This window comes from Pelophylax lessonae, assembly GCF_965119305.1.
Source record: "Pelophylax lessonae genome assembly, chromosome: 10".
Classification (NCBI taxonomy): Eukaryota; Metazoa; Chordata; class Amphibia; order Anura; family Ranidae; genus Pelophylax; species Pelophylax lessonae.
The window spans coordinates 229,726,783-229,753,399 of NC_138777.1; the positions used below are offsets into that span (position 1 = coordinate 229,726,783).

Consider the following 26,617-nt stretch of genomic DNA (forward strand, 5'->3'; position numbering starts at 1 on the left):
AAACCACCTGAATGCTTTGCACAAGAGGATTTTGTATGGTCTGTGAACTTGCCTGGGATCGCAAGTTCAAGTGGGGTGGAGTGTAGTGGTGTGCCCCTTTATCCAGATGCAGGTGCAAGTCCCTTTAACTCAATTCCCCATAATCCTCTGGGCTCCCAGCATCCCCTGAGTTCCAGGACATGCCCAGGGAGTATAAATGCCAGCTCCGCCCAGCTTCCTGTGCTCAGAGAGATCCTGCCTGATGGGACAGCAGTGACTGGGCAAGTGAGCTGTCCCCAGGTGCTGGGTCCTCATTCGATAAGCCTGGTGTGTGGGCCTCCAGCAGTGAGCACAAGAGCACGCGGTATTTATCCAAGCCCCAGTCACTGGAGAGGACTCTGTTACAGTCCATGTGGAGAAGTTGTCCAAGCAGTCGGTTGGTCCTATCTACGGCCCCCAGAGCCTCCTGACCAAAGTCAGCATCAGCAGTGCCTGTGTGAAGTCTGTGCCAGCAGGAAATACCCTCAACTCCCAGTCTGCTGAATGAACGATCAATCTCTGGGAACACGTGAGAATATTCAGATCTTTTCCTATCTGTAAACTGAACTCAGAACACTCTGCTGCCATCTAGTGGCCATTACTAGAACTGCAATATAATTGTTTTCACACGTTTTATGAATATTTCTCCTTTCCTCATATTGCTGTTTTGTACTGCAAACCCCTGTTCACATGATCTCCTGTGTAATCTACGTTCCACATTGTTAAGTAAAGTAGAAATTGCACATCACCACTGGTCTGATCATTGGCTGATACCATTACATAACATGGGTAACACGTATCAGCTGGGAGATGCTTGTCAGCTTTGTGGGACACATCAACTGGGAAGTGTATGCTTTTATATATACGTGTGTGTGTATGTGCTTATATATGAGTGTGTGTGTGTGTGTATATGTGCTTATATATGAGTATGTGTGTGTGTATATGTGCTTATATATGAGTATGTATATGTGTGTGTATGTGTGTACATGTGCGTTTATGTGTGTGTGCTTCCTCACCGCCTGCTTTAACCCCCTAATGCAGGGGTGGGGAACCTGCGGCCCGCACAATCATTGCGTCCGTCCCCCCCCCCCCCCCATGCCGCTGAGCCTGTGTATGCCAGTGGAGCTGTCAGAAGGAGCCAATGGCTCCGCCCTGACAGTGTGAGTCACAGAAAAGCTTCAGAAAAGGGTGGACCCGGGATGCAGAGCAGTGCGCCCCGGGCCCACCCATTTGTGTGACAATAGCGAATGAAAATTCACTATTGTCACACAGATCCTCCTCCTAACCAATCAGGAAGCGGGTCCAAGACCCGCTTCCTGATTGGGTCTTGGACGAAAGGCAAACACATGCCATTGGTCGAGGAGGAGGCGGGAGGACTCGAGGAGAAGCCGCCGCTGCAGGTAAGTGCACTGGCTTTCTGCATTGAAAGGGGGCACGCTGTGGTCAGTCTGCATTGAAAGGGGGCACGCTGTGGTCTCTCTGCATTGAAAGGGGGCACGCTGTGGTCAGTCTGCATTGAAAGGGGGCACGCAGTAGTCAGTCTGCATTGAAAGGGGGCACGCTGTGGTCAGTTTGCATTGAAAGGGGGCACGCAGTGGTCAGTCTGCATTGAAAGGGGGCACGCTGTGGTCAGTTTGCATTGAAAGGGGGCACGCAGTGGTCAGTCTGCATTGAAAGGGGGACGCTGTGGTCAGTCTGCATTGAAAGGGGGCACGCTGTGGTCAGTTTGCATTGAAATGGGGCACGCTGTGGTCAGTCTGCATTGAAAGGGGGCACGCTGTGGTCAGTCTGCATTGAAAGGGGGCACGCTGTGATCAGTCTGCATTAAAAGGGGGCATGCTTTGGTCAGTCTGCATTGAAAGGGGGCACGCAGTGGTCAGTCTGCATTGAAAGGGGGCACACAGTGGTCACTCTGCATTGAAAGGGGGCACGCAGTGGTCAGTCTGCATTGAAAGGGGGCACACTGTGTTCAGTCTGCATTGAAAGGGGGCACGCATTGGTCACTCTGCATTGATGGGGGCACGCTCTGGTCAGTCTGCATTGAAAGGGGGCACACTGTGGTCAGTCTGCATTGAAAGGGGGCACGCTGTGGTCACTCTGCATTGATGGGGGCATGCTGTGGTCAGTCTGCATTGAAAGGGGGCACGCTGTGGTCAGTTTGCATTGAAAGGGGGCACGCTGTGGTCAGTCTGCATTGAAAGGGGGCACACTGTGGTCAATCTGCATTGATGGGGCCTTGCTGTGGTCAGTCTGCATCGAAAGAGGGCACGCTGTGGTCAGTCTGCATTGAAAGAGGGCATGCTGTGGTCACTCTGCATAGATGGGGGCACGCTGTTGTCAGTCTGCATTGAAAGGGGGCATGCTGTGGTCACTCTGCATTGAAAGGGGGCACGCTGTGGTCACTCTGCATTGATGGGGGCACGCTCTGGTCAGTCTGCATTGAAAGGGGGCACACTGTGGTCAGTCTGCATTGAAAGGGGGCACGCTGTGGTCACTCTGCATTGATGGGGGCATGCTGTGGTCAGTCTGCATTGAAAGGGGGCACGCTGTGGTCAGTTTGCATTGAAAGGGGGCACGCTGTGGTCAGTCTGCATTGAAAGGGGGCACACTGTGGTCAATCTGCATTGATGGGGGCACGCTGTGGTCAGTCTGCATTGAAAGAGGGCACGCTGTGGTCAGTCTGCATTGAAAGAGGGCATGCTGTGGTCACTCTGCATAGATGGGGGCACGCTGTTGTCAGTCTGCATTGAAAGGGGGCATGCTGTGGTCACTCTGCATTGAAAGGGGGCACGCTGTGGTCACTCTGCATTGAAAGGGGGCACGCTGTGGTCAGTCTGCATTGAAAGGGGGCACAAACATTGCACTTGCGACTGGCCCTGGCGTTCCGCCACCAGGCTGGGAGGGAAGGGCCCCGTCCGGGGGGCCCTTTATGGTTTCTTGCATCGGGGCCCTGAAGGTTCTAGTTACGCCACTGCTTTCATGTCATCTCTCAGGCATCTCCTTTCCAGGGAGAATAAATCAAGTGCTTGTAAGCGCTCTTCCTAATTAAGATCCTCCAATCCCCTAATCAGTTTAGTTGCTCTCTTCTGGACTCTATCCAGCTCCATCACATCCCTCCTGAGGACTGGCGACCAGAACTGGACAGAATACTCCATATGTGTTTGGACCAGAGTTTTGTAAAGTGGTAGGATTATAGTTTTATCTCTGGAATACATTCCCTTCTTTATGCAAGCTAATATTCTGCCTGCTTTGGCAGCTGCAGCTTGACATTGCATGCTATTGCTAAGTCTATTTTCCACTAAGACTCCCGGATATTTCTCCATTTTTGATTCCCCCAGGGGTTCCCCCCCAAAGGAGAGGTGGCTGTCATTGTGTAAAGATCAGGGCTGCACTCTAATGACATCAACCATGCAAGCTCATTCCAAATCCACAAGCTCCTGCACAGTCCACGCCCCTGGCCAGGCCCCATTGACTCATTTCTCCCAGATTGGGCTTGATCGCAGACCTTTACGATTAAGCCCAGTCCAAGTGAAACGCATCAGAGGCCTGGCCAAGGGTGGGGACTGTGCAGGAGCTGGTGGATTTAGAATAAACTTCAATGGTTGACGTCATTAGAGTCCAGCCATCTTTACACTTTGGCTTTCATGTGGAGTGGGGCATTCTCTTTTCTGGGATCAGCACCTAGCGTGGACATTAAGCCAAGAGGAAATACACAGGAAGTTTCAAGCCTCTCTACCTGGTTCTTTTGGTAATAGGCGGCTGTCATTATTTAAATTCAGACATGCTGTGTGTAGCACTGCCCCCACAACCCCATCAACCATGCATTGTAATTGATCTGTGAAAATACTACAAGTCCCATCTGGCACCGTGGCAGCTGGGATTCAGCACAGAGCACCAGCAGCAGGGCAGTAACGTCATCGCAATTGTAGTCCATTCTGCACTTTCTCCAGCCCCATAACAGAAGATCCGTACCTCCGTATAGACCTGCGGCTTGAGTTAAACAACGCAGGAGTCTCTGCATTGTGCCTGTGGCACACTGTTTGCAGTTGCTCTGTAGGCCTGAATCTTAATAAACGCACAATTTTTATTATTTTAATGTTGGTGCACGAACTACAACTGTGAACTATGCCTTTAACTTTAATGTTTGCACATGCTGTCCTCTACTACAATAGGAAAATAGATACTATTGTTTTATACTGGACAAATGTAAATTAGTTTATGTACACACTTTAGCTGCTCCCATTATTGTAGGGGAGTTATAGTCAAACAATGCACCCAGGCTATGTCTATAAAAGTTAACAATAGCTTGACCTTTTGACATATTTGACCTATGGCATGTATGATACTACACTGCAATCTAGAGTTTAAGTTTGAAAATGTTTCTTTCATAGAAACTGATGTAGAAAGGAAGATGTAAAGGGATCAGCCTATGTGGGAATGGCTACCCAAACTTTCTAAATAAAAGGCCAGCAGTGTAAGTTGAAAGGGGTGCTTCACAACAACAAGGAGAACTAAGAAGGAAAGTCTGTGCCAGAGGAGACTTCACCTTAGGATGACACTAAATTTACACTACGAGATATCTCGATTTCTGCAATCGCTTGAATAGCCTAGAGTCCTGGTTGCCTACAGAGATCGTGAAGCTGCTATAACCCAAGCTAAGTGACTTTGTTTTAGTGTATCCCTATAAACATTTAGGCCATTGTCAATGCTCATTTGCTAGAAAGGTTAGCATGTGCATGTGTGTTGTATGCATATTTGTAATACTCTGTATGTCTTGCATTGTTTTGCTACAATTGTAAATAGTTTGTATGTACAGCATTCTTGTTTAGTAAGCACATTATTATACTACATGGCTTTCTGCTTCCATGCTTTACTGCAAAGTGACCTAAAAGTTACAAAGCAAAACAGCTATGTATTCCCCTGTGGTTTAGATGCATACAGCATGTATCCATGTCATACCTGACTGCAGATGTACGGTTCAGGCCTAGCTCTGACACATAGCCGCCTCCAGAGTAGTAACCTTGCTGTGCCCAGACAGGATACCCTCCAAGCTCCTCTTCCGAGTAGTATGACCACATGTCCTTTGAAGTGCCATTGCTGCGGACAGTGCTCCACTGAGGACTGTAGCTGCTGGTGTCCTCCGAGTCATAGAGGATATAATTTCCAGCACTGTTAGGGACCCTCCTCAGCTGCCGGATTCGGGGGCTGCCCAAGAGGAAGCAGTTCCCATCTGTAATAAAGCCTGGAGCAAAGCAAAAGAACAGGAAAATCATGAAGAATGTAGGCAGAGGAATAGTCAAATGTCCCAACCTCCTCACAAGCTGGTTTTTAATACCCTGTTTATTTGTGAATTTATATGCGTACAAAGGCCACCATATTTATTAAAAACATAGTTACATAGTTAGTCAGGTTGAAAAAAAGACATCTGGCTCAACCAATAAAAAAACAAAAAACAGTATTGAAAACCCAACCATACAATCCCATATACACAATACTATACCCGCAGTTGATCCAGAGGAAGGCAAAAACCCCAGCAAAGCATGATCTGGTTTGCTCCAGCAGGGGAAAAAATTCCTTCCTGATCCCCCGAGAGGCAATCCGATATTCCCTGGATCAACTTTACCTATAAATATTAGTACCCAGTTATATTATGTACACACAGGAAAGAATCCAGGCCTTTTTTAAAGCAATCTTGTGAGCTGGCCAGAACCACCTCTGGAGGGAGTCTATTCCACATTTTCACAGCTCTTACTCTGAAGAAACCTTTCCGTATTTGGAGAAAGAAATCTGTTTTCCTCTAGACGTAAAGAGTGCCCCCTTGTCCTCTGTAATGACCTTAAAGTGAATAACTCAACACCAAGTTTACTATATGGACCCCTTATGTATTTATACATGGAGATCATATCCCCCCTTATGTATTTATACATGGAGATCATATCCCCCCTTATGTATTTATACATGGAGATCATATCCCCACTTATGTATTTATACATGGAGATCATATCCCCCCTTATGTATTTATACATGGTGATCATATACCCCCTTATGTATTCATACATGGTGTTCATATCCCCCCTTATGTATTTATACATGGTGATCATATCCCCCTTATGTATTTATACATAGTGATCATATCCCCCTTTATGTATTTATACATAGTGATCATATCCCCCTTTATGTATTTATACATGGTGATCATATCCCCCCCTTATGTACTTATACATAGTGATCATATCCCCCCTTATGTATTTATACATGGCGATCATATCCCCCTTATGTATTTATACATGGCGATCATATCCCCCCTTATGTATTTATACATGGAGATCATATCCCCTTTATGTATTTATACATGGAGATCATATCCCCCTTATGTATTTATACATGGAGATCATATCCCCCCCTTATGTATGTATACATGGTGATCATATCCCCCTTATGTATTTATACATGGTGATCATACCCCCCCTTATGTATTTATACAAGGAGATCATATCCCCCCTTATGTATTTATACATGGTGATCATATCCCCCCTTATGTATTTATACATGGCGATCATATCCCCCCTTATGTATTTATACATGGAGTTCATATCCCCCTTATGTATTTATACATAGTGATCATATCCCCCCTTATGTATTTATACATGGAGTTCATATCCCCCTTATGTATTTATACATAGTGATCATATCCCCCCTTATGTATGTATACATGGTGATCATATCCCCCTTATGTATTTATACATAGTGATCATATCCCCCCTTATGTATTTATACATAGTGATCATATCCCCCCTTATGTATTTATACATAGTGATCATATCCCCCTTTATGTATTTATACATGGTGATCATATCCCCCCCTTATGTACTTATACATAGTGATCATATCCCCCCCTTATGTATTTATACATGGCGATCATATCCCCCTTATGTATTTATACATAGTGATCATATCCCCCCTTATGTATGTATACATGGTGATCATATCCCCCTTATGTATTTATACATAGTGATCATATCCCCCCTTATATATTTATACATAGTGATCATATCCCCCCTTATGTATTTATACATGGAGTTCATATCCCCCTTATGTATTTATACATAGTGATCATATCCCCCTTTATGTATTTATACATAGTGATCATATCCCCCCCTTATGTATTTATACATAGTGATCATATCCCCCCTTATGTATGTATACATGGTGATCATATCCCCCTTATGTATTTATACATAGTGATCATATTCCCCTTTATGTATTTATACATGGTGATCATATCCCCCCCTTATGTATTTATACATAGTGATCATATCCCCCCTTATGTATTTATACATGGCGATCATATCCCCCTTATGTATTTATACATGGCGATCATATCCCCCCTTATGTATTTATACATAGTGATCATATCCCCCCTTATGTATGTATACATGGTGATCATATCCCCCTTATGTATTTATACATAGTGATCATATCCCCCCTTATGTATTTATACATAGTGATCATATCCCCCCTTATGTATTTATACATGATAAACATATCCCCCCTTATGTATTTATACACGGTGATCATATCCCCCCTTATGTATTTATACATGGAGATCATATCCCCCCTTATGTATTTATACACGGTGATCATATCCCCCCTTATGTATTTATACATGGAGATCATATCCCCCCTTATGTATTTATACATGGAGATCATATCCCCCCTTATGTATTTATACATGGAGATCATATCCCCCCTTATCTCCTCTTCTCAAGAGAGAATAAATTCAGTTCCTCTAATCTCTCCCCATAGCTGAGCTCCTCTATGCCTCTTATCAGTTTGGTTGCCCTTCTCTGTACTTTCTCCAGTTCCCTGATATCCTTTTTGAGAACTGGAGCCCAAAACTGAACTGCATATTCCAGATGAGGTCTTACTAATGATTTGTACAGGGGCAAAATTATATCTCTCTCTCTGGAGTCCATACCTCTGTTAATACAAGAAAGGACTTTGCTTGCTTTGGAAAGCGCAGCTTGGCATTGCATGCTATTATTAAGCTTATGACCTACCAGAACACCCAGATCTTTCTCCGCTATGGATTCCCCCAGATCCTTCTCCGCTATGGATTCCCCCAGTTATACTCCCCCTAGTATGTATGATGCATGCATTTTCTTAGCCCCCAAGTGCATAACTTTACATTTATCCAGGGTTTTTTTTCTCAGAGAATAGGTGCAGGAACTCCCTCTTTTAGAGGTACCTCTTTTCTCCGCCCCCTACCCACCTCCAAGCACCGTTCCTTGGTTCCATCCCTTCCCCACCTCCCAATACTGCCATTTAAGACAATACAGAACCAAGTATAATTTTTTGGTGTTAAGTAATGTGTATGGAATTTGGGAATGATAACAAGAAAAGCAGTAAAATAAATCCCCTGCAGCCAGAAACAATAGATCCCTCTAACAACAATGGACCACCCGCAACAAAATTTCCCCCTCAACAACAATAGACTCCCAGCAGCAACAACAACAGATCTCCCTACAGCCAGCATCAATAGGCCCCTCCCTCAACAGTAGATCTTTCCCAGCAACAACTGACCCCCCAGCAACATAAGACCCACCCCCAGCAACAATAGATCTCACAGCAGCAACAATAGATCTCAGTAACAACAGACCCCCTGCAAAAATATATCCCCTCCAGTTAGAATAGATCCCCCAGCAGTTATTATCAATAGACCCTGCAGCACACCCCAGCACCCTTTGCCATTACATACAGTCAGTCCTGGAGGTGCCGGAACTGCGTTCCCCCGTGTTCCCGCTGAAAAAAAGCCCTGCATTTATCAACATTAAACCTCATTTGCCACATAGTTTCCTAATGAAACAGTGCATTGAGGTCAGCTTGTAAGTTGTAGACATCCTGTAAGAATGTAATTACAATGCAAAACTTGGTATCATCTGCAAAGTAAAATCTATAAAAGGCAAAAATATAGCGCCACATCCCTGAGCATAACAATAGTGGAGACACATCATGTTTACATAAAATATATATTTTATTAGAAACATTTATGAAACAGTATATATTTCATATACTGTACATAATATTGTAGAATATCAAAATACAATCATTAAAATCATTCACTAATCCAAATGGTACATTCAAATTGCAAAACGTGAATTTCCAATGGCTGACGCATTTCATGGATATTATCCACTTTCTCAGGAGCCAGCCATGTATAATACAATTTGAAAGACCATCTAAACAAAAAGCATAATAATAATAAAAATGATATTATTATTATTAATAATAATAATAAGAATCATTGTATAAACAGTGCAATAAACCAAATGTTCCCACCAGAATGTTATCCCTAGTAGGTGACAAATAGAAAAAGAATCCTCAAATGGCAATTCCTGTGGGGAGGGGGAGAAAGGGACTTCCCAATAGTCCCTTATTAAAGTAGAGCAAAATATATACCAATATAAATATATAGATAATGGCATCATTATGTCATACAAACCTAATATTTCTTCATTCCTGAACCACCTTGGAACATTGCACTGTCTGCACAATCATTAGTATTATTATTATGCTTTTTGTTTATATTTATCTTTATCTTTATTATTAAATAAATTATTTATTATTTATTTATATTTATATTTATACAGTATAGCCTTTCGAATTGTAGTATACATTGCTGGCTCCCGAGGAAGAGGAAAATGTCAATGAAACTTGTTGGGTCATTGGAAATTCACATTTTGCGATATGAATGTACCATATTGATTAGTAAATTACTTTAATAAAGTTTTGTATTTTGATATTATACAATATTATGTTCATTATATGAAATATATACTGTTTTATAAATGTTTCTAATAAAATAATATTTTATGTATGTGCCTCCAAAGTCCCAACGGTACTTTTTCTTTGCTTTTCAACTATTGTTATACTTATTACATACTCCGGCTCCGCTTCCTACATGGTAGTGCAACGTGGGGCTTTGCTCTCCTTCTCCTTTTGCAAGTCAATAAATCTGCCAACTCACTGAAAACCATACACTCTCTATGTGGCTGATACCTCAACAGTTCGGTGAGAGATAGACATGTGCGGTTCGTTTCGTTCTGATTAAATATTCTGTCAAATTTTTCATTTTTGGGAGATTAGGATATGTTCGAAAACCCGAATTACAGTATAAACAATGTTTAGCCAAATGCTCTGAATAAAGAAACAAACTTCGTCCGAATTTCTGACATTCGAATTTAAATTTGAATCTAATGTTACATCAAATCCCGTGCAAATTGGAACTGTAAACATATTTCTGAAATCAAAGACTGTGTGCGTTATTAGAGTACCATTTCGAAATAATGCTGTTCTTGTTAAGCCAAAGATGATTTAAAGCAGGCATGTCCAACCTGCGGCCGGGGGCCGCATGCGGCCCAGGACCGCAGGCAATGCGGCCCACTGCCCCCTGACAATTTTTTTTTTTTGCTGGGGAGGAAGGAAGTCAAGTCGGGGGCACGGCCACAGAGGCTGCCTCGGAGGGGATCATCCACTAGTTGTGTTAAATTAGTGCTGGGGGGCTGGGGAGGACGCGGCGGCGTTTTATTACTTATATACCTTAACTATAGTATATATTTTATATGCGGCCCGAGAAAATTTCTCTACACTCAATGTGGCCCAGAGAAGCCAAAAGGTTGGACACCCATGATTTAAAGAGTCATTGTAATCATTCGATGAAGATTTTTCTTTTGCTTGTTCCCTTTGCCACATTCAAATCGAAAAAAAATATAGCAATTTCAATTCAACCGATTCAAAATTTATCGATTCGAACATTTTGAATAAAAAAAAAAAAATTGGTAAATTTGAAGAAAATTATGAAGACATAAAACCAATTCCGAATACGAATCCCGAATACAAACTGAAATGAAACCAAATACCTAGATTAATGAATCTATACAAAACAATTTTTTCGTCATGCAGTGAGCAATAGAGATAAGGACTTCCCCTCTAGTGACTAATCCACAAATCTCTATAATGGAAAATCCTTTTTATTGGGGAAAGAAAGATAAAACTGATGAATGTATAAAGTCCAGGCACCTGCAACAACCTTCCAAAGCCTCGTGCTACCTGTGTTGTTGGGAGTTGGTGCACCCCTACACCAGCATTGGTCCCCCTATAGGTCACATGACACACTCACCTGGGTACTGTCCGTACAGGTTTGGCAACAAAGTGTCTCTTGACCACCTGTAAAAGTCCGATATGGCTCCAATTTTGGAATACGACCCCCCGTCGAAGCTTTTACTGATTGCTCTGTGTAAATTGTAATCGTTTCCTTTGTCACTGTATGCCATAACCATCGTGGTGATGAGGAATATCAAGTGGACTGTAAATATAGAAAAACAAGCATGGCATGGTGACTTGGCAGACTTGTTAGGTTCTAAACGCCAACAGGAATTCTACGTTTTCCATTCAAATGCATGCAACTTAGTTCAGATGGAAAATGCGGTGCTTGAAAAGAAAAGGCTGCATTTGGCCTGCTTTGCCTGCAGCTCAAATACACCTCAATAGGATAGGCTGCGTCTAAGGAAAGGCCATGAGTACATGAAACATAGGGCGCTTCTGTTGGGGAGATCAGTCTTCTAAGATGGACGAGTGATAGCCTCCGTGGTCATATAGGGAGTAATACACCGACAACAGGGCAGCTCTTGTAGAGAGTAGAAGAAACTCCAACTAATAGGCACAGGGCTGCTGTTAGAAATCTTGGGGCCCCATACAGCCTACCTGACAGGACCCCCCCCTTCCCAGGTGACAGTGACTGAGAACATAGGTTTATCAGCCTCTGCTGCACGGATGAATGAATAGAAAGCGATCTGAGGCTTCCTGCTCATTCACAAACTGAAGCATAGTAAACACAGTTTACTATGCTTCGTTGATGAATAGACACAGGAGTGATTGGAACCAATCACTTAATGTGTTCATTCAGGAAAGGAAATGGCCAGTAAATAACATCACCATGTGTGCCTGCAGCAGCCGCAGGCGGGAGAGGAGGGAAGCCCGCAGCGCTGTGGAGGAGAGTGGCACACAGGGGGACCCGGACAGCAGAAGGAAGGGGCACATGTGGTAGAACTAACCTCCTTGCAGTGCAGCCAGAGGGAGGGAGGGGAGGAGAAGCAGGCAGCGCTGCAGGGGGAGGAAGAAGAGGATCAGTGTCTGCAATAAGACGGTACAGCTGGCCCTCCTGCTCAGCAGGTGCCTGGGCCCCCCTTTTGAACTGATGGGGCCTGGGGCTTGGGCCCCGCTTTTGAATTGATGAGGCCTGGGGCCTGGGCCCAGTACAGGAGGACTGACTGTACTGCCTTATCAACGGCCCTGAATAGGCATAAGAAAAGGGAGAAGGCGCCTCTAAGTGCAGCATAGACAACCAATTTATTCACACACGAAGATAAAACCCTTCAAGACGGTCGTGTATAAGGGGCATATAGCAACATCACAGGGGGCCCGTTCTTAACCCTGTGGCTTTGTTTCCCTCAGCCGTCCAGCTGCAGGGGGGGATAGGTGGGAGTGTAGACCCCAAACTGGGAAGGTGTTTCCGTCCGAAGCCACAGTGACGTGCACGCTTCGGTCATGGACTGCACAGAACGTAGTGACGTCAGGGGCGATAACGCGCTTCGGAGCATGCGTAGTAGAGCTCCTTCGTCAGACCGACTGACATGGGAAAGGAATGTCCGAAGTTAAATAGAGAGTAGTACCGGAAGGAGGAAATGGTAAGGGATGATAATAATGGCTGGGGGGGGGGGGGGGGGGTAGGAGGTGCAGGAACAAGATGTACTACAGAACCAAGAATAAAAAGACGTGAATATAAATAAAAGTAAAAAACGTAGGATTGCTATCATAGAAATGATGATTACTGTAAGATCATTATATACATAGTTATGAGAATAATAAAGAATAAAAAATATATAATAAAGACTTAAAAAATATTTAAAAATTATAATATAATAAAATAAAATAATGGATAATAATAAATTATAAATGATAAATAAGTAATAAATAACTAAACAAAGAAGGACCAAAAATAGTGGCAAAATTATTAAGAAAAAAATCAATTAATTAAAAAAAAAAAAAAAGGGGGGGAGATAGGGGAGGGGAAAGAAAAGGGGGGAGGGAATTATGTGACTTGAGCCTAAGCTTAATAAGTCCCTGGAAGATGTTCAACCCAAATGTAAGGAAAGGCGATGCACAGAGGATCAAATGCAGCTTCTGAACTGCCATTTCTACTGCTCCTATGAAGTCAATGGGATTTTGCTGACCATGCGTCCCAAAAGCACATCGAACACAGAAAAACAATGCCCATCTACATGAGCCCTAAAGAATGACGGCACTTTTTGACCCTTTAGGTTAAACCCTGGATAAATAAAAACATACGTTGTGTTATCCAAAATTTGTTAAAAAAAAAAAGTCTTGTGCTTCCTCAAGAGACTACATTAAATAAAAAAATTTGAAATCAAATAAATTAAAAGTTACATTAATAGCAGCACTCACTGGTATCTAAATACAATACCATCAAGATCTAAAAATCTTTTGTGTCGCGCTGTACCTTTAAGCCTTGGTTAAAACCTGTGCAACTTGTCATGCAATTTGACAGTTCAAAGTCGCATGACAAGTTAAATCCCATTTGCAGCAATGGAACCGTTCAAAACATTGCGACTCAAGTCGCAGCAACTTTAAAAAGGTTCCTGCACTTTTTGTGCAATTTTATTGCGACTTGCATTGATATCTATTTAACCACTTAAGCCCCACTTAAGGATTTTGCTGCTCAAAGACCAGGGCCTATTTTGCGATTCGGAACTGCGTGACTTTAACGGACAATTGTGCGGTCGTGCGACGCTTTACCCAAATTAAATTGATGTCCTTTTTTTCCTACATATAGAGCTTTCTTTTGGTGGTATTTGATCACCTGTGCGATTTTTATTTTTTGCTCTATAAACAAAAAAAAAGCGTCAATTTTGAAAAAATAACAATATTTTTCACATTTTTTTTATATGAAATTCCCCCCCCCAAAAAATGTAAAAATCAAAATTTTTTTAACATTTTAGGACAATTTGTTTTCTGCTACATATTTTTGGTAAAAAAAAAAATCGCAATAAGCGTATTTTGATTGGTTTGCGCACAAAGTTATTGCGTTTACTAACTAAGGGAAAGATTTATGTCATTTTTATTGTTTTTTTTTTTTTTAACTAGTAATGGCGGCGATCTGCATTTTTTTTTTGCGGGACTGCGACATTGCGGCGGACAGATCGGACCCCTGACTGACATTTTTGACACTTTTGGGGGTACCAGTGACATTGCTACAGTAATCAGTGCTATACATATGCACTGTTACTGTAAAAATGACACTGGCAGGGAAGGGGTTAACTTTATTAGAGATCCAGGGGTTAAGTGTGTCCCTAGGGGCGTGCTTCTAACTGTCAAGGGGCGTGGCTTTTGATGTAACTACAGAGACATACATAGCAGGATCGTATAGTCTCTGCTGTTACACCAGGGAGAATGACAGGCGGCTTTGTTTACATCAGCCGCCTGCCTTTCTCCCTCTCCAGCGGGAGATCGCGAGTGGCCGGGATGGCGCGCTCGCCCCCTACAGGCTCCTGGACGAGCGACGTAGTACTACGTCGCTTTGCCCAGGTGGGGCAGACTGCCGCAGTAAATATACTTGCGGCGGTCGGCAAGCGGTTAAAGCAGACCCTCAGTCATTTGTTCATCTTTCCATCTATTAAATCCTCTCCTCTTGTTATTTTAACTTTGGATAGTAAAACATTATTTTTCTGCCAGTAAATACCTTACACAGCCCACTTCCTCTTTCTTGTCTGGTAATTAGCCTGGGCTAATGACATCATGCACAGCTCTCTCTCTCACTCTTGTGAGAGTTTGCCAGAGAGAGGAGGGGTGAGTCATAGAAGAGATGCAGAGCTGGAGGGGGCTGGATGAGGGCGGAGATAACAGGAGAGTGCAGAGATCCATGAGTATTCATCCAGAGAGGAGAAATGTGCAGGCAAGCAGTGGTGTGAGTGTGTCTGTCTATCTCAGTGTTTCTTATCTCTGGTCCTCAGGGCACACTAACAGGCCAGGTTTGCAAGAAAACTGAAATACATTACAGGTGATATCATTTGCTGCTCAGTGATTGCAGTATTCTAATCTGCATTCTGCCGATATTATTTTATAACTTTTTGTATGTAGCTGTTACATGTAGCTGGGTGAATAATTAGAAAAGATTGCAAAACGTTTTTAAAAAGTTTAGGTAGATTTTTCTCTTCTGACATCTTGTTTAAATCTTGTAAACCACTTGCCAACCGCCGCAAGTACATTTACTGCGGCGGTCAGCCCCTCCTGAGCAAAGTGACGTAGTACCACATCGCTCGCCCAGGAGCCTGTAGGGGGCGAGCGCGCGCTGCCGGAGGTGCGCTCCCACCCCCGCTCGTTCACGGAGGTCCCCACGCGAGTGGCACCGAAGTCCAGAGAGGGAGAAAGGCAGGCGGCTGATGTTAACAAAGCCGCCTGTCATTCTCCCTGGTGTAACTGCAGAGATCATACGATCCTGCTATGTAGGATCGTATGTCTCTGTGGTTACATTAAAAGCCACGCCCCTCTACAGTTAGAATCATGCCACTAGGGACACACTTAACCCCTTGATCTCTAGTAAAATTAACCCCTTCCCTGCCAGTGTCATTTTTACAGTAACAGTGCATATGTATAGCACTGATTACTGTAGTAATGTCACTGGTACTCCCAAAAGTGTCAAAAACGTTAGTCAGGGGTCCGATCTGTCCGCCACAATGTCGCCCAAAAAAAATTCGCAGATCGCCGCCATTACTAGTACAATTAACCACTTGCCGACCGCCGCAAGTAAATATACTGCGGCGGTCAGCCCCTCACAGGCAAAGTGACGTTTATAAACGTCACTAGCCTGTGAGGCTCTGGGGAGCGAGCGCGCGCCGCCGTTGGCGCGCTCCCGCTCCCGCGCGGTCACGCACCCCCCGCGCGTGTGACCGGCGGACCCGATGTCCGCCGGTCACTCGGCGATCGTCGGGGGAGAGGGAGAAAGTGAGGCGGCTAGTGTAAACAAGCCGCCTGTCATTCTCCCCTGTGTAGAAACTGTGATCACACGGTTCTACTATGTAGGACCGTTGATCACTGTTTCTACAGCTCAAGCCACAGCCAATCACAGTTAGAATCACGCCCCTAGGGGCACACACAGCCCCTCCCTCTCAAAAAAAGTTAACCCCTTCACTGCCAATGTAATTTTACAGTAACAGTGCATATGTATAGCACTGATTACTGTAGAAATGTCCCTGGTAACCCCAAAAGTGTCAAAAATGTCAGTCAAGGGTCCGATCTGTCTGCCGCAATGTCGCAGTGCCGCAAAAAAAAATCGCAGATCGCCGCCATTACGCTAAAAAAAAAAAATGACAAAAATCTTTCCCTTTGTTAGTAAACGCAATAACTTTTGCGCAAACCAATCAAAATACGCTTTTTGCGATTTTTTTTTACCAAACATATGTAGCATAAAACAAATTGGCCAAAAATGTTAAAAAATTTAGATTTTTACATTTTTTTGGGGGGGAATTTCATATAAAAAAAATGTGAAAAATATTGTTATTTTTGCAAAATTGACGCTCTTTTTTTGTTTATAGCGCATGATCAAAAAATCGTACAGGTGATCAAATACCACCAAAAGAAAGCTCTGTTTGTGGGAAAAAAAGGACGTCAAATTCGTTTAGGTACAGCGTCGCACGACCGCGCAATTGTCCGTTAAAGTCACGCAGTGCCGAATCGCAAAATACCCCCTGGTCAGGAAGGGGGTAAAATCTTCCGGGGCTTAAGTGGTTAAACAATAAAAATGACATAAATCTTTCCCTTAGTTAGTAAACACAATAACTTTTGCGCAAACCAATAAAAATACGCACATTGCGATTTTTATTTACCAAAAATATGTAGCAGAAAACAAATTGGCCTAAAATGCTAAAAAAATTTAGATTTTTACATTTTTTTGGGGGGGAATTTCATATAAAATAATGTGAAAAATAATATTTTTTCAAAATTGACGCTCTTTTTTTGGTTATAGCGCAAAAAGTAAAAATAGCACAGGTGATCAAATACCACCAAAAGAAAGCTCTATTTGTGGGAAAAAAAGCACGTCAATTTCATTTGGGTATAGCATCGCACGACCACGCAATTGTCCGTTAAAGTCACGCAGTGCCGAATCACAAAATAGGCCCTAGTCTTTGAGCAGCCAAGTCCTCTGGGGCTTAAGTGGTTAAAATAAATTACTTTACTACTTAAAAAAAAAAAAGGAAAGGTTAATGACTACATTGTTGAAAAATGTATACTGACTATTATATTATGTCAAATTTTTGTGAGATGTTCATTCACAATTTATAATTGTTTACCTAAATACTGTATTTTTGTATTGAAAAATATTTTCAATAAAAGTTTATAGACAAAAAAAAAAAAAAAGAAAATAAAAGCAAAAAAAAAAAAAGGAAAGGAAGGGTCATTTATATGAACATTTAATTACAATATGACTTGTCTCGTAGTTGTACATGCTATATTTTTTTTCTTTGCAATTTTTTTTCCCATGAAAGCGGATTTGCTTCGAGTTCCACCCCACCACCTCTTTTATATGCCAGATACATTACCTTTATGTAATTGAATAGGCTTCCTAGTATATAGCTACTGTATATGAATACTTTGTAAAGAATTTTTTAATAAGGTAGAAATGGTGAACGGTTTTCATACCGATAAACTCAAAAATTAACTTGTAAAGTTTCCGCTCCATCACCCTCTGTTTCTTTAGGCTGGTTGTGTTCTTGTTCGGTGGAGCACAATAGACCGGGTTGGTCGGGTCTCTACACCCTGACAGCTCCCAGTCTGGACGACTTGCTGCAAAAGAGAAAACAATTCAAGTAACAAATAAATTATTCTAAGTTCTCATTCAATAGGAATGTAGGTGAGCTGGAGGTATACTTAAAAGCGGAATTTAACCCAAAACTTAAAGTGGATCTTCACTGCATCTAAGCGCCACAAACAAAAAAAAAACTCCCTCATCCATCCATAACTCCATGCTTTATTTTGGTGAGAAATCACTTTATAATACACCCGCTAGCATTTCTGGCCCTGGCCATCTTGAGTAAGGGCAAATGATTAATGTAGCATTTACTTCCTGCCCTTAACTCAAGTATGCATGCAGGAAATTGTGCTGAGCTGTGAAAACCCCTCCTCCCCTCCTGAAGACTCCTAGGACGTATGGCATCACTTTCCTAGGCATGAAACCAGGTAGTACCTGAAGAAATGTAAAAAAAAAAGTTTAAAACAAGTAAATATGATATACTATCTATTTACTAATGCTAGCAACATGAGGATTAAAAATAATCAATGTTAATTGGAAGAGTGAAGTTCCACTTTAGCAATAGGTAAGAAATTTGCTCCGTGTATGGTCTGCCTTACATAGTTAGTGAGGTTGAAAAAAGACATCAGTCTATCCAGTTCAACCTATGATGTGTGTGTGTGTTTGATGTAAACTGTACATTGTATACCCCCTGTATGTTGTACATTGTATACCCCTGTATGTTGTACATTGTATACCCCTGTATGTTGTACATTGTATACCCCTGTACGTTGTGGTCTTTAAGGCAACTGTCTAATAATTTTTTGAAACTATTGATGCTCCCTGATGATACCACTGCTTGTGGAAGAGAATTCCACATCCTTACTGCTCTGACAGGGAAGAACCCCCTACGTATTTTAAGGTTAAACTGTTTTTCCTCTAGTATTAGTGAGTGGCCACGTGTCTTATTGTATTCCGTTTCTCTGAAAAGTTTGTTCCTTACGCTAGGGTCACCAGTACAGTATTTGTACATTGATATCATATCCTCTCTCAAGCGTCTCTTCTCCAGAAAGAATAGGTTCAATGCTTGTAGTCTTTCCTCAAAGCTTAGATCCTCCATTCCCCTAGTTATTTTTGTTGCCCACCTCTGGACTCTCTCCAGTTCCAGCACATCCTTCCTGAGGACCGGTGCCCGGAACTGGACGATCTCCAGATGTGGCCGGACCAGAGTCTCGTAGAGTGGGAGAATATTCTCTTTATCTCTGGAGTGAATCCCCTTTTTTTATACATATATTTTTTTTATTTTTTATATCTGTTGGCTTTGCTTGCAGTGGCTTGGCATTGCATGCCACTGCCAAGCCTGTTGTCCACTAGGACCCCCAGGTCCTTTTCCATATTAGATTCACCCAGAGGTTCCCCCCCCCCCCCCTAGTGAGTAGCTTGTGTTCGTGTTTCTGACGCCCAAGTGCATTACCTTACATTTTTCAACATTAAAACATATCATGTTTTATGCCTTACATCATGCCTTACATATCATGGCCAAACCCATACAAACCTAAAAGGCCAATAATCCCATACAACTGCTTCTCTTCTGCTGCATCTTCAATGTTGACCCTTCTCAGCACTCGAAACATGATGATAGTTTGTGCAAAGACCTTCATATAGAATAAGGGGACACAATGGCAGAGAAAAGTGTCAACAGTAGCAGCACAGAATACAGAAAAGATTATGACATCCACATGGCGTTTGTAGAAGTCTAACCATCTTTTGCTATATTTTGATAGTTTTAAAGTTAAATGACCCACCTGCTTTCTACTATTTGTCTCTGGGAAGAGCAGTAAGATTTCCCTGAACCACCACTGCAAAACTAAAGAAGGGTTCTCTGTGGTAGCTCGATTGGCTGCTTGTTTGTTCCTAGCCAGTAAGTAGTCAAAACAAATAGGAGTATGGCAGCCCTGGAGCTTAGTCAAAGCCAGTCAACAGATGCAGCTTCCATATTTATATCTTAACTGTCTCCCTTTAACCTCCCTGGCGGTATGATTCTGTCAGGAATTCTGTACCAAAAGCGGTACAATTTTTTTCATGGAAATTTGGTGTTATGTATTATAGGCCTACAATTCTTAGTAATTACTGACTTAAACCTGACCAAAACAAGACTCTAGTAGACATCCCAGATGTGATAAATTTGAAACACAAACGCATGAATTATAATCGAATCAATAATATAATTTTATTATATAATATATATAATAAAATTATATTATTGATTAGATTATAATTCATGCGTTATATATATATATATATATATATATATATATATATATATATATATATATATATATGTGTGTGTGTGTGTATATATATATATATAAAACGCATGAATTATAATCGAATCAATAATATAATTTTATATATATATATATATATATATATGTGTGTGTGTGTATATAGGTATATATATACACATATATGTATATACAGTATATATACATATATATACATATATATATATATATATATATATATATATATGCATATATATATATATATATATATATATATATATATATATATATATATATATATATATATATGTATATATATATATATATGTATATGTATATATATATATATATATATATATATATATGTATATATATATATATATATATATATATATATATATGCATATATATATATATATATATATATGTATATATGCATATATATAGAATATAAAATGTGTTTGTGTTTTGTGCAACGTTTTTTTTTTTTTTTTTAATTTCCCTCCCTAGTTCCGCTCCCATGCAGCATTGCTGCTGCAGGGAACGGAACTAGGAAGTCCTCCTACCGACAGACGAGCGGCGGAGATCTCGGCTGGCGGTCACAGCAATGAGAGCTCATCGCTGGATCGCCAGGATAAGGTAAGACACTCCGCTGTGCTGTCTGCATAGCTCTGCCCATTCACCCCGAGCGTGACTCGGGGATAACGATAATAGCAGGAAATTCCTACCCCGAGTCACGCTCGGGTTTACCGCTAGTGTGGTTAAGATTACTCACAACCAAAATCCACAGGCCCCTACCATTAGCATGTGGCTCAAAAAGGCCGAAGAGATGAATAGAATGGAAAACCTTTTTCTCTCTACACGTCACCAACACGAACAATATACCAAAACCTGGTCTCAGTGGAATGTATTTGTCCTCTCTGATGAGGGCTCGTCTTTAATTAACGGTTGAAATTCTAAGGAGACCTCATGTTGAGTTTGGGGGAGCTCTATCAGTATTGGTGGAGAGTATTGCTGATGGAGAGACATATTTTTACCAGTGCCAACCCTCCTAATCCCCCCTTCACCCCTCCTTGCCCCCCCCCCTTCTTCCCCTCCTCCCTCATCCTCCCTACTTATCCTCTTCCTCCTCTAGATTTCTTCCACTTTCCTCTCTCCTTCTACTACTTACTAGCTTTACTTCTTCCTTCCTTTCCATATGTTATGCAAAACTTTTGGCCAAATGTAGAACACCTCTTATTCTAGATAAAGATCTTAATCACATAACTGCATGGTTTACGATGTTGCAAGACACTGTATCAACATGTGTGCTATACAGAATCCTACTGTTATTATGCCTGGAAGTTGTCTTTCATATAAATAAAAGAAGTGAAAAAAAAATTACTCACAACCCACTTGGGTGGACCATTGTGTTCCACCAAACGTTGACACTCAAACTTTGACACTCTACTATATCAATTGTTCATGCCATCTGAGCCACCAACCTTGGAAGAATCATTGTTTTTCACCAAACTTTGACTCTTCCCTAATCAAAGCTTAAAACTCCACCATATCAATTGTTCATGCCATCTGAGCCACCAAACTTGAGTGGGCCATTGTCTTCCACCAAACTTTGATTCTTCCCTACTCGAACCTTGACACTCTACGATATCAGTTGTTGATGCCTTCTGGGTTGCAGGCTGTGGCCTACATGACCTCAGGGGCGATCCCTTACCTCTTCTCCTTTGCTCCCGTACTCTTCTCCTTTCCCTTTTTTTTTTTTTTTACTTATCCTTCTATCCAGCAATCTCTGAATCCAGATGCCATAGTCTTGACCCTTTTCCCCCATTAATACTATGTGATACATTTGTAAAATCTTGGAAATGTGCAGACTGCTGCCTCTTATAAACTCTGATTGCATCATCACTTGCCTGCTGCCTGGGTGTCACACAGTGATGATTCTGCTCACCTGAATATATATATATCACCTGATGAGTTGCAGTCCTTGCCCTTGCATTTTTGCTCCAAGGTGCATCTCTGCTACCAGTCTTCTGTTCCCTGTGTTCCTCTGTGTATGACCTGGCTTGGCTGACGACTCTCCTGGCTCTCAACCCTGCATTGGCAGGTGACGCAGCATCAGCAGACTATCCGCTTCTGGACTCGACCACGGCTTGGATGACTACCCGCTTCTGGACTTGACCCCAGCTTGTTCCTGATCTCGCTTCCTTATCTTGCTGTGTGTTTATTGTTGTTTGCTTCAATAAACTGCTTTATTTTACCTACATTACTGTGTGGTCTGGTTTCCTGGCACCCTGATACTTGCTGCTTGACTTCGCTCCTGCTTGATCTCTTGTGCTTGACCCAGCTTGTCTTGTATGACCTTGGCCTGGCTCTTGACTACCTCTTTCTGCCTGCTCCTTTGGAACCTGGTTACCAGATCTGCCTTTGGGCCCTGGTTGGTATTCCCACACAATTAGTGCATTGACTGTCTATCACTGCTATTAAGGAGGTGTTGCCTTATCTCAGTGATGGCAAACCTTGGCACCCCAGATGTTTTGCAACTACATTTCCCATGATGCTCATGCACTCAGCAGTGTAGGTGAGCATCATGGGAAATGTAGTTCCAAAACCTCTGGGGTGCCAAGGTTTGCCATAACTGCCTTATCTGCATCAACCCCCATCCCTGCAGACCACCTCTACTGATCATCACCTACCATCCAGGTCCTGGCACCCGTGCTACCCTAAGCCTCACATGCCTGTACCCACATTCAGGTATGTCTGGATCAGAGCCGCAACAGAAGCCCTTTGACCACTTTGGCCTCCACCAAGGTACATGAAAACTGTATAGTAATGTAAAAATAAACATTGTATTTAGGCCCAACATTTCCAGAATTATTTTAGACCCCACCTTTTGTTTAAATCAGCCTTTCTCAATCTTTTCAACACAGAGGAACCCTTGAAATAACTTTCCAATCTCAGGGAACCCCTACTAAATATTACTATCTTTACAACTCATAATACATTAGTGTGATGGTCAGTGGGAAGAATGTTCCTTACACTTGTGGTCATTGGGAAGAATTACCCCCTTACAGATAGGTAAAAAGATCACTGGTGTCAATGGGAACTTATCTGAGAGGCAGAAATTGCTCAAGAAACCCTTAGCCACCTCTGGAGAAACCCTAAGAAACCCTGGTTTAGATACTTAAAGTGAGTTGTATACCTTAAGTGGTGGTATAAAGAAAATACTCTGCAACAGGGAGAGGAGTATAGAAATGAGCCAGCTGGTGGCCTTGTCCTTCGTCATATCCAGGCTGATAAGTACCATGTAGTAACCTGAGAAGGAGCTGATGGCAAACAGGAAGAACCAGCACAGAAAAGTGAAAATTTTCGGCATACGGCAGCATCGCTTTTGAGCCACAGTGACAGGAAAACTGTTGGTCACACTGTAGAAGGAGATACCAGATATAACCAAACGGGAGCATGGTGCATAAAGAACAAGAAAAGCTAACTTTGTTTGGTGGGATGACCATTAATAGATACCTGCTGGGAAGTGGTGCGCTTGACACGTTTTGACTTTTCAGTAGTTCTTTCAGGTCATACAAGATATTGGAGGCTTGTATGTAATCTATAGGCCTAGAAACATATGTAAGGTCCACGGAGGCAACTTGATATTGAAGCTTTTCAAGTACTTTGTACACATAATGTAGAAAATGACAGTGCTGGGCTGTGATCACTAAAGGAGAAGCATAATGAAAAGTAGTTACCTTGCAGGTCATTAATACACCTCCAAACTACTTACCGTATATACTCGAGTATAAGCCGAGTTTTTCAGCACATTTTTGTTGTGCTGAAAATGTCTCCCTCGGCTTATACTCGAGTCAAAAAAAAAAAAAAAAAAAAAGTTCCCGGCCGCTCCGACGTGTTCAAGATTTAAAAATGGCGCCGCCCGGCGTATACATGTCACCGCGCATGCGCAGCCACCGCTCGGGACAGGCCGGGAATAGCCGAACGTATACCAGCTTTCCCGAGTGGCGGCGGTGCGTGTGCAATGACGTGTCGGCGCCGAGCGGCGCCATTTTTAAAATGAAGGCGCCTCTGGAACAGGTAAGTGAAACACAGCTGCACTAGTATGCCCGCAACCCCGCATCCTCTTGTACCATGCTTGCCAACCTGAATTCTCCTGTACCATGCCAGCCACACTGCATTCTCCTGTACCATGCCAGCCACCCTGCATTCTCCTGTACCATGCCAGCCACCCTGCCTTCTCCTGTACCATGCCTGCCACCCTGCATTCTCCTGTACCATGCTTGCCACCCTGAATTCTCCTGTACCATGCTTGCCACCCTGAATTCTCCTGTACCATGCCAGCCACCCTGCATTCTCCTGTACCATGCCTGCCACCCTGCATTCTCCTGTACCATGCTTGCCACCCTGAATTCTCCTGTACCATGCCCGCCACGGTGCATTCTCACCCTAGGCTTATACTCGAGTCAATCATTTTTCCCATCTTTTTGTGGTAAAAGTAGGGGCCTCGGCTTATACTATATACGGTATATTTTTAGAAAGCAGTGATTTGTCTAAATATGGATAGGTAGTGGCCATAATCCGTAACAGGAGAATGAAAAACAAGGTGACAGGGCTTATTTAGTATACTGTATACTTTAAATAGAAATGGAGCTGCAGGGAACATACAGAATGTTGGTTTTAAACTTTTTACCTTCTATTTTGAACATGCCCGACCTTATGGAAACCTTCTTTGGACATTGTTATCTATTGTGTATTGTTTTCCTGGTGCATATGCTACCTACCATCTCCGTAGTCTTCTCTTTTTCCTTTAGCTCCTCTGAACATAAGCGTGAGTGAGCCCTAACTATTCCAAAACCTAATCTCTTTGTATTCTTATTATCAGAATCCGGATCTGAAACTGGCTGTGGCTCTTCTCGCTGTGCCACCTGCAATGCTGGAGAGCTTCCTGCCTTATCCTTTGGACAGCCTTACTTTGTATCCTATTTCTGGTGTACCTTGAACTCTTTGATCCTCCCATGAACTTCTTATTAAAGCCATGTCTCTGCATTTCCTCTTTGTCAGATGATGGTGCTCTTCTCCAGCCAGTATCTTGCTCCTTACACTCCATGCATATCTTCAATATCACTCGTTACTGACCTTTGGCTTGTTCCTTGACTACGCTTCCATTTGATCTCAACCCACAACCACTCATCAACACCATTTGGCTTGCCTCCTGACTACGCTTCTGCTTGATCCCAACCTGCTAAAGCTTCTATCAGACACCGGCTTGCTCACCTTGTGGTGGGGCGATCCTGAGGACCTCAACCTGACACTAGCAGTCAGCTAACCCCATCTCCACCATCAGAAACTTTGGTGAAGACTGGTTAGTTCTTAGACCCAGCTCCAGGGATGAGCCTGCGTCACCATCCAACAGTACCTTCTAGTGCATTTATCCTGCTTGTTTCTGCATGAACCTTTTCCCTGCTATAGCTACTGGCCTACAAGCCTGATCCCTGCCCTTGACATTACTTATACTAAGCCAACTGATATAGGCAAGGCCTTAAAAGAAGCTATTGAAAATAAATTTATCTGCTTTGCATAGAATGGATAGAATATAAGTCTTGCTGCTCAGAGTAGTTATATGCCTGTAGGCAGGTGCAATCTGGTTTCTCCACTGTAGGTGGCGCTTGCCCGCAGCGGCACTGTAGTTGAAGAGGAAGTCAAGAGGAACATGGTTCCCTTAGTGTTTCCTGGGTCACTGGGAAAGCTATCCAATTAGATGCTGCTGCCCCATGTGACCCTGGCAGCCATCTTGGGTCAGGCAGAGACTATTTAGGGCCTTGGCCCCCAGACTTGGAGCGCATTTGCAAGTTGGTAGTGTAAGGATAGGTTCTCCGTCTGTTAGTGACAGAACTAATGGCAGCTAAGGATTCCTGATGAGGAGGGGGCGTATAGGGATTGCAACTTCTCTGTACATCTTCTTGCTTGGGCACAAGAAGGCCAGGCCACGTTCTGCCCCTCCTAACAAGTGCTGTCAGCTTAGCTGGGACGTGCTCTCTACACACTTGGAATCCATGAATGTTCCCGGATGTGCTGTCTTCCCTGTGAACTGTTTTGCATTACTTCAATAAAAGTTCTATGCACTGTACTTGGACTGTGTGTATTATTGCCACTGCACCATGCTGCACCCCAGCTACATACTTTTACTATACTATTACCAGTCTGGGTGGGTTTACCAAGGTTCCTATACAGGACTAAATAAAGGGATCTGGTTGAGGAAATACTAAGAGTTGTTAACAGGCTCAGGTACTCAAGTTATATTAAGGGTTGTTAACAGGCTCAGGTACTCAAGTTATACAGCTGATCTCGCTTTACCCTATACCTCACAAAAAGAGAAAAAAACACATAATTATCCAGTAAAAAAACACCCACAAAAAAAAAAAAAAAAACACCCACAACTGCTTTT

General features: G+C 42.6%; 1 protein-coding gene across 1 annotated transcript in view; it reads right to left on the reverse strand.

Annotated features, from left to right (window-relative positions):
- Window positions 1-26,617, reverse strand: part of LOC309566034 (polycystin-1-like protein 3) — a gene marked incomplete at its 3' end in the record, with an annotated part of 77,272 nt that overhangs the window by 31,476 nt on the left and 19,179 nt on the right. Inside the window, exons 8-13 of the mRNA XM_082271057.1 lie at window positions 23,686-23,878; window positions 23,366-23,588; window positions 19,437-19,536; window positions 17,794-17,937; window positions 11,198-11,383; window positions 4,978-5,260 (exon numbers count right to left, since the gene is read on the reverse strand). Coding sequence (XP_082127183.1) covers window positions 4,978-5,260; window positions 11,198-11,383; window positions 17,794-17,937; window positions 19,437-19,536; window positions 23,366-23,588; window positions 23,686-23,878 — 1,129 coding nt within the window. The remainder of the gene's footprint in view (window positions 1-4,977; window positions 5,261-11,197; window positions 11,384-17,793; window positions 17,938-19,436; window positions 19,537-23,365; window positions 23,589-23,685; window positions 23,879-26,617) is intronic.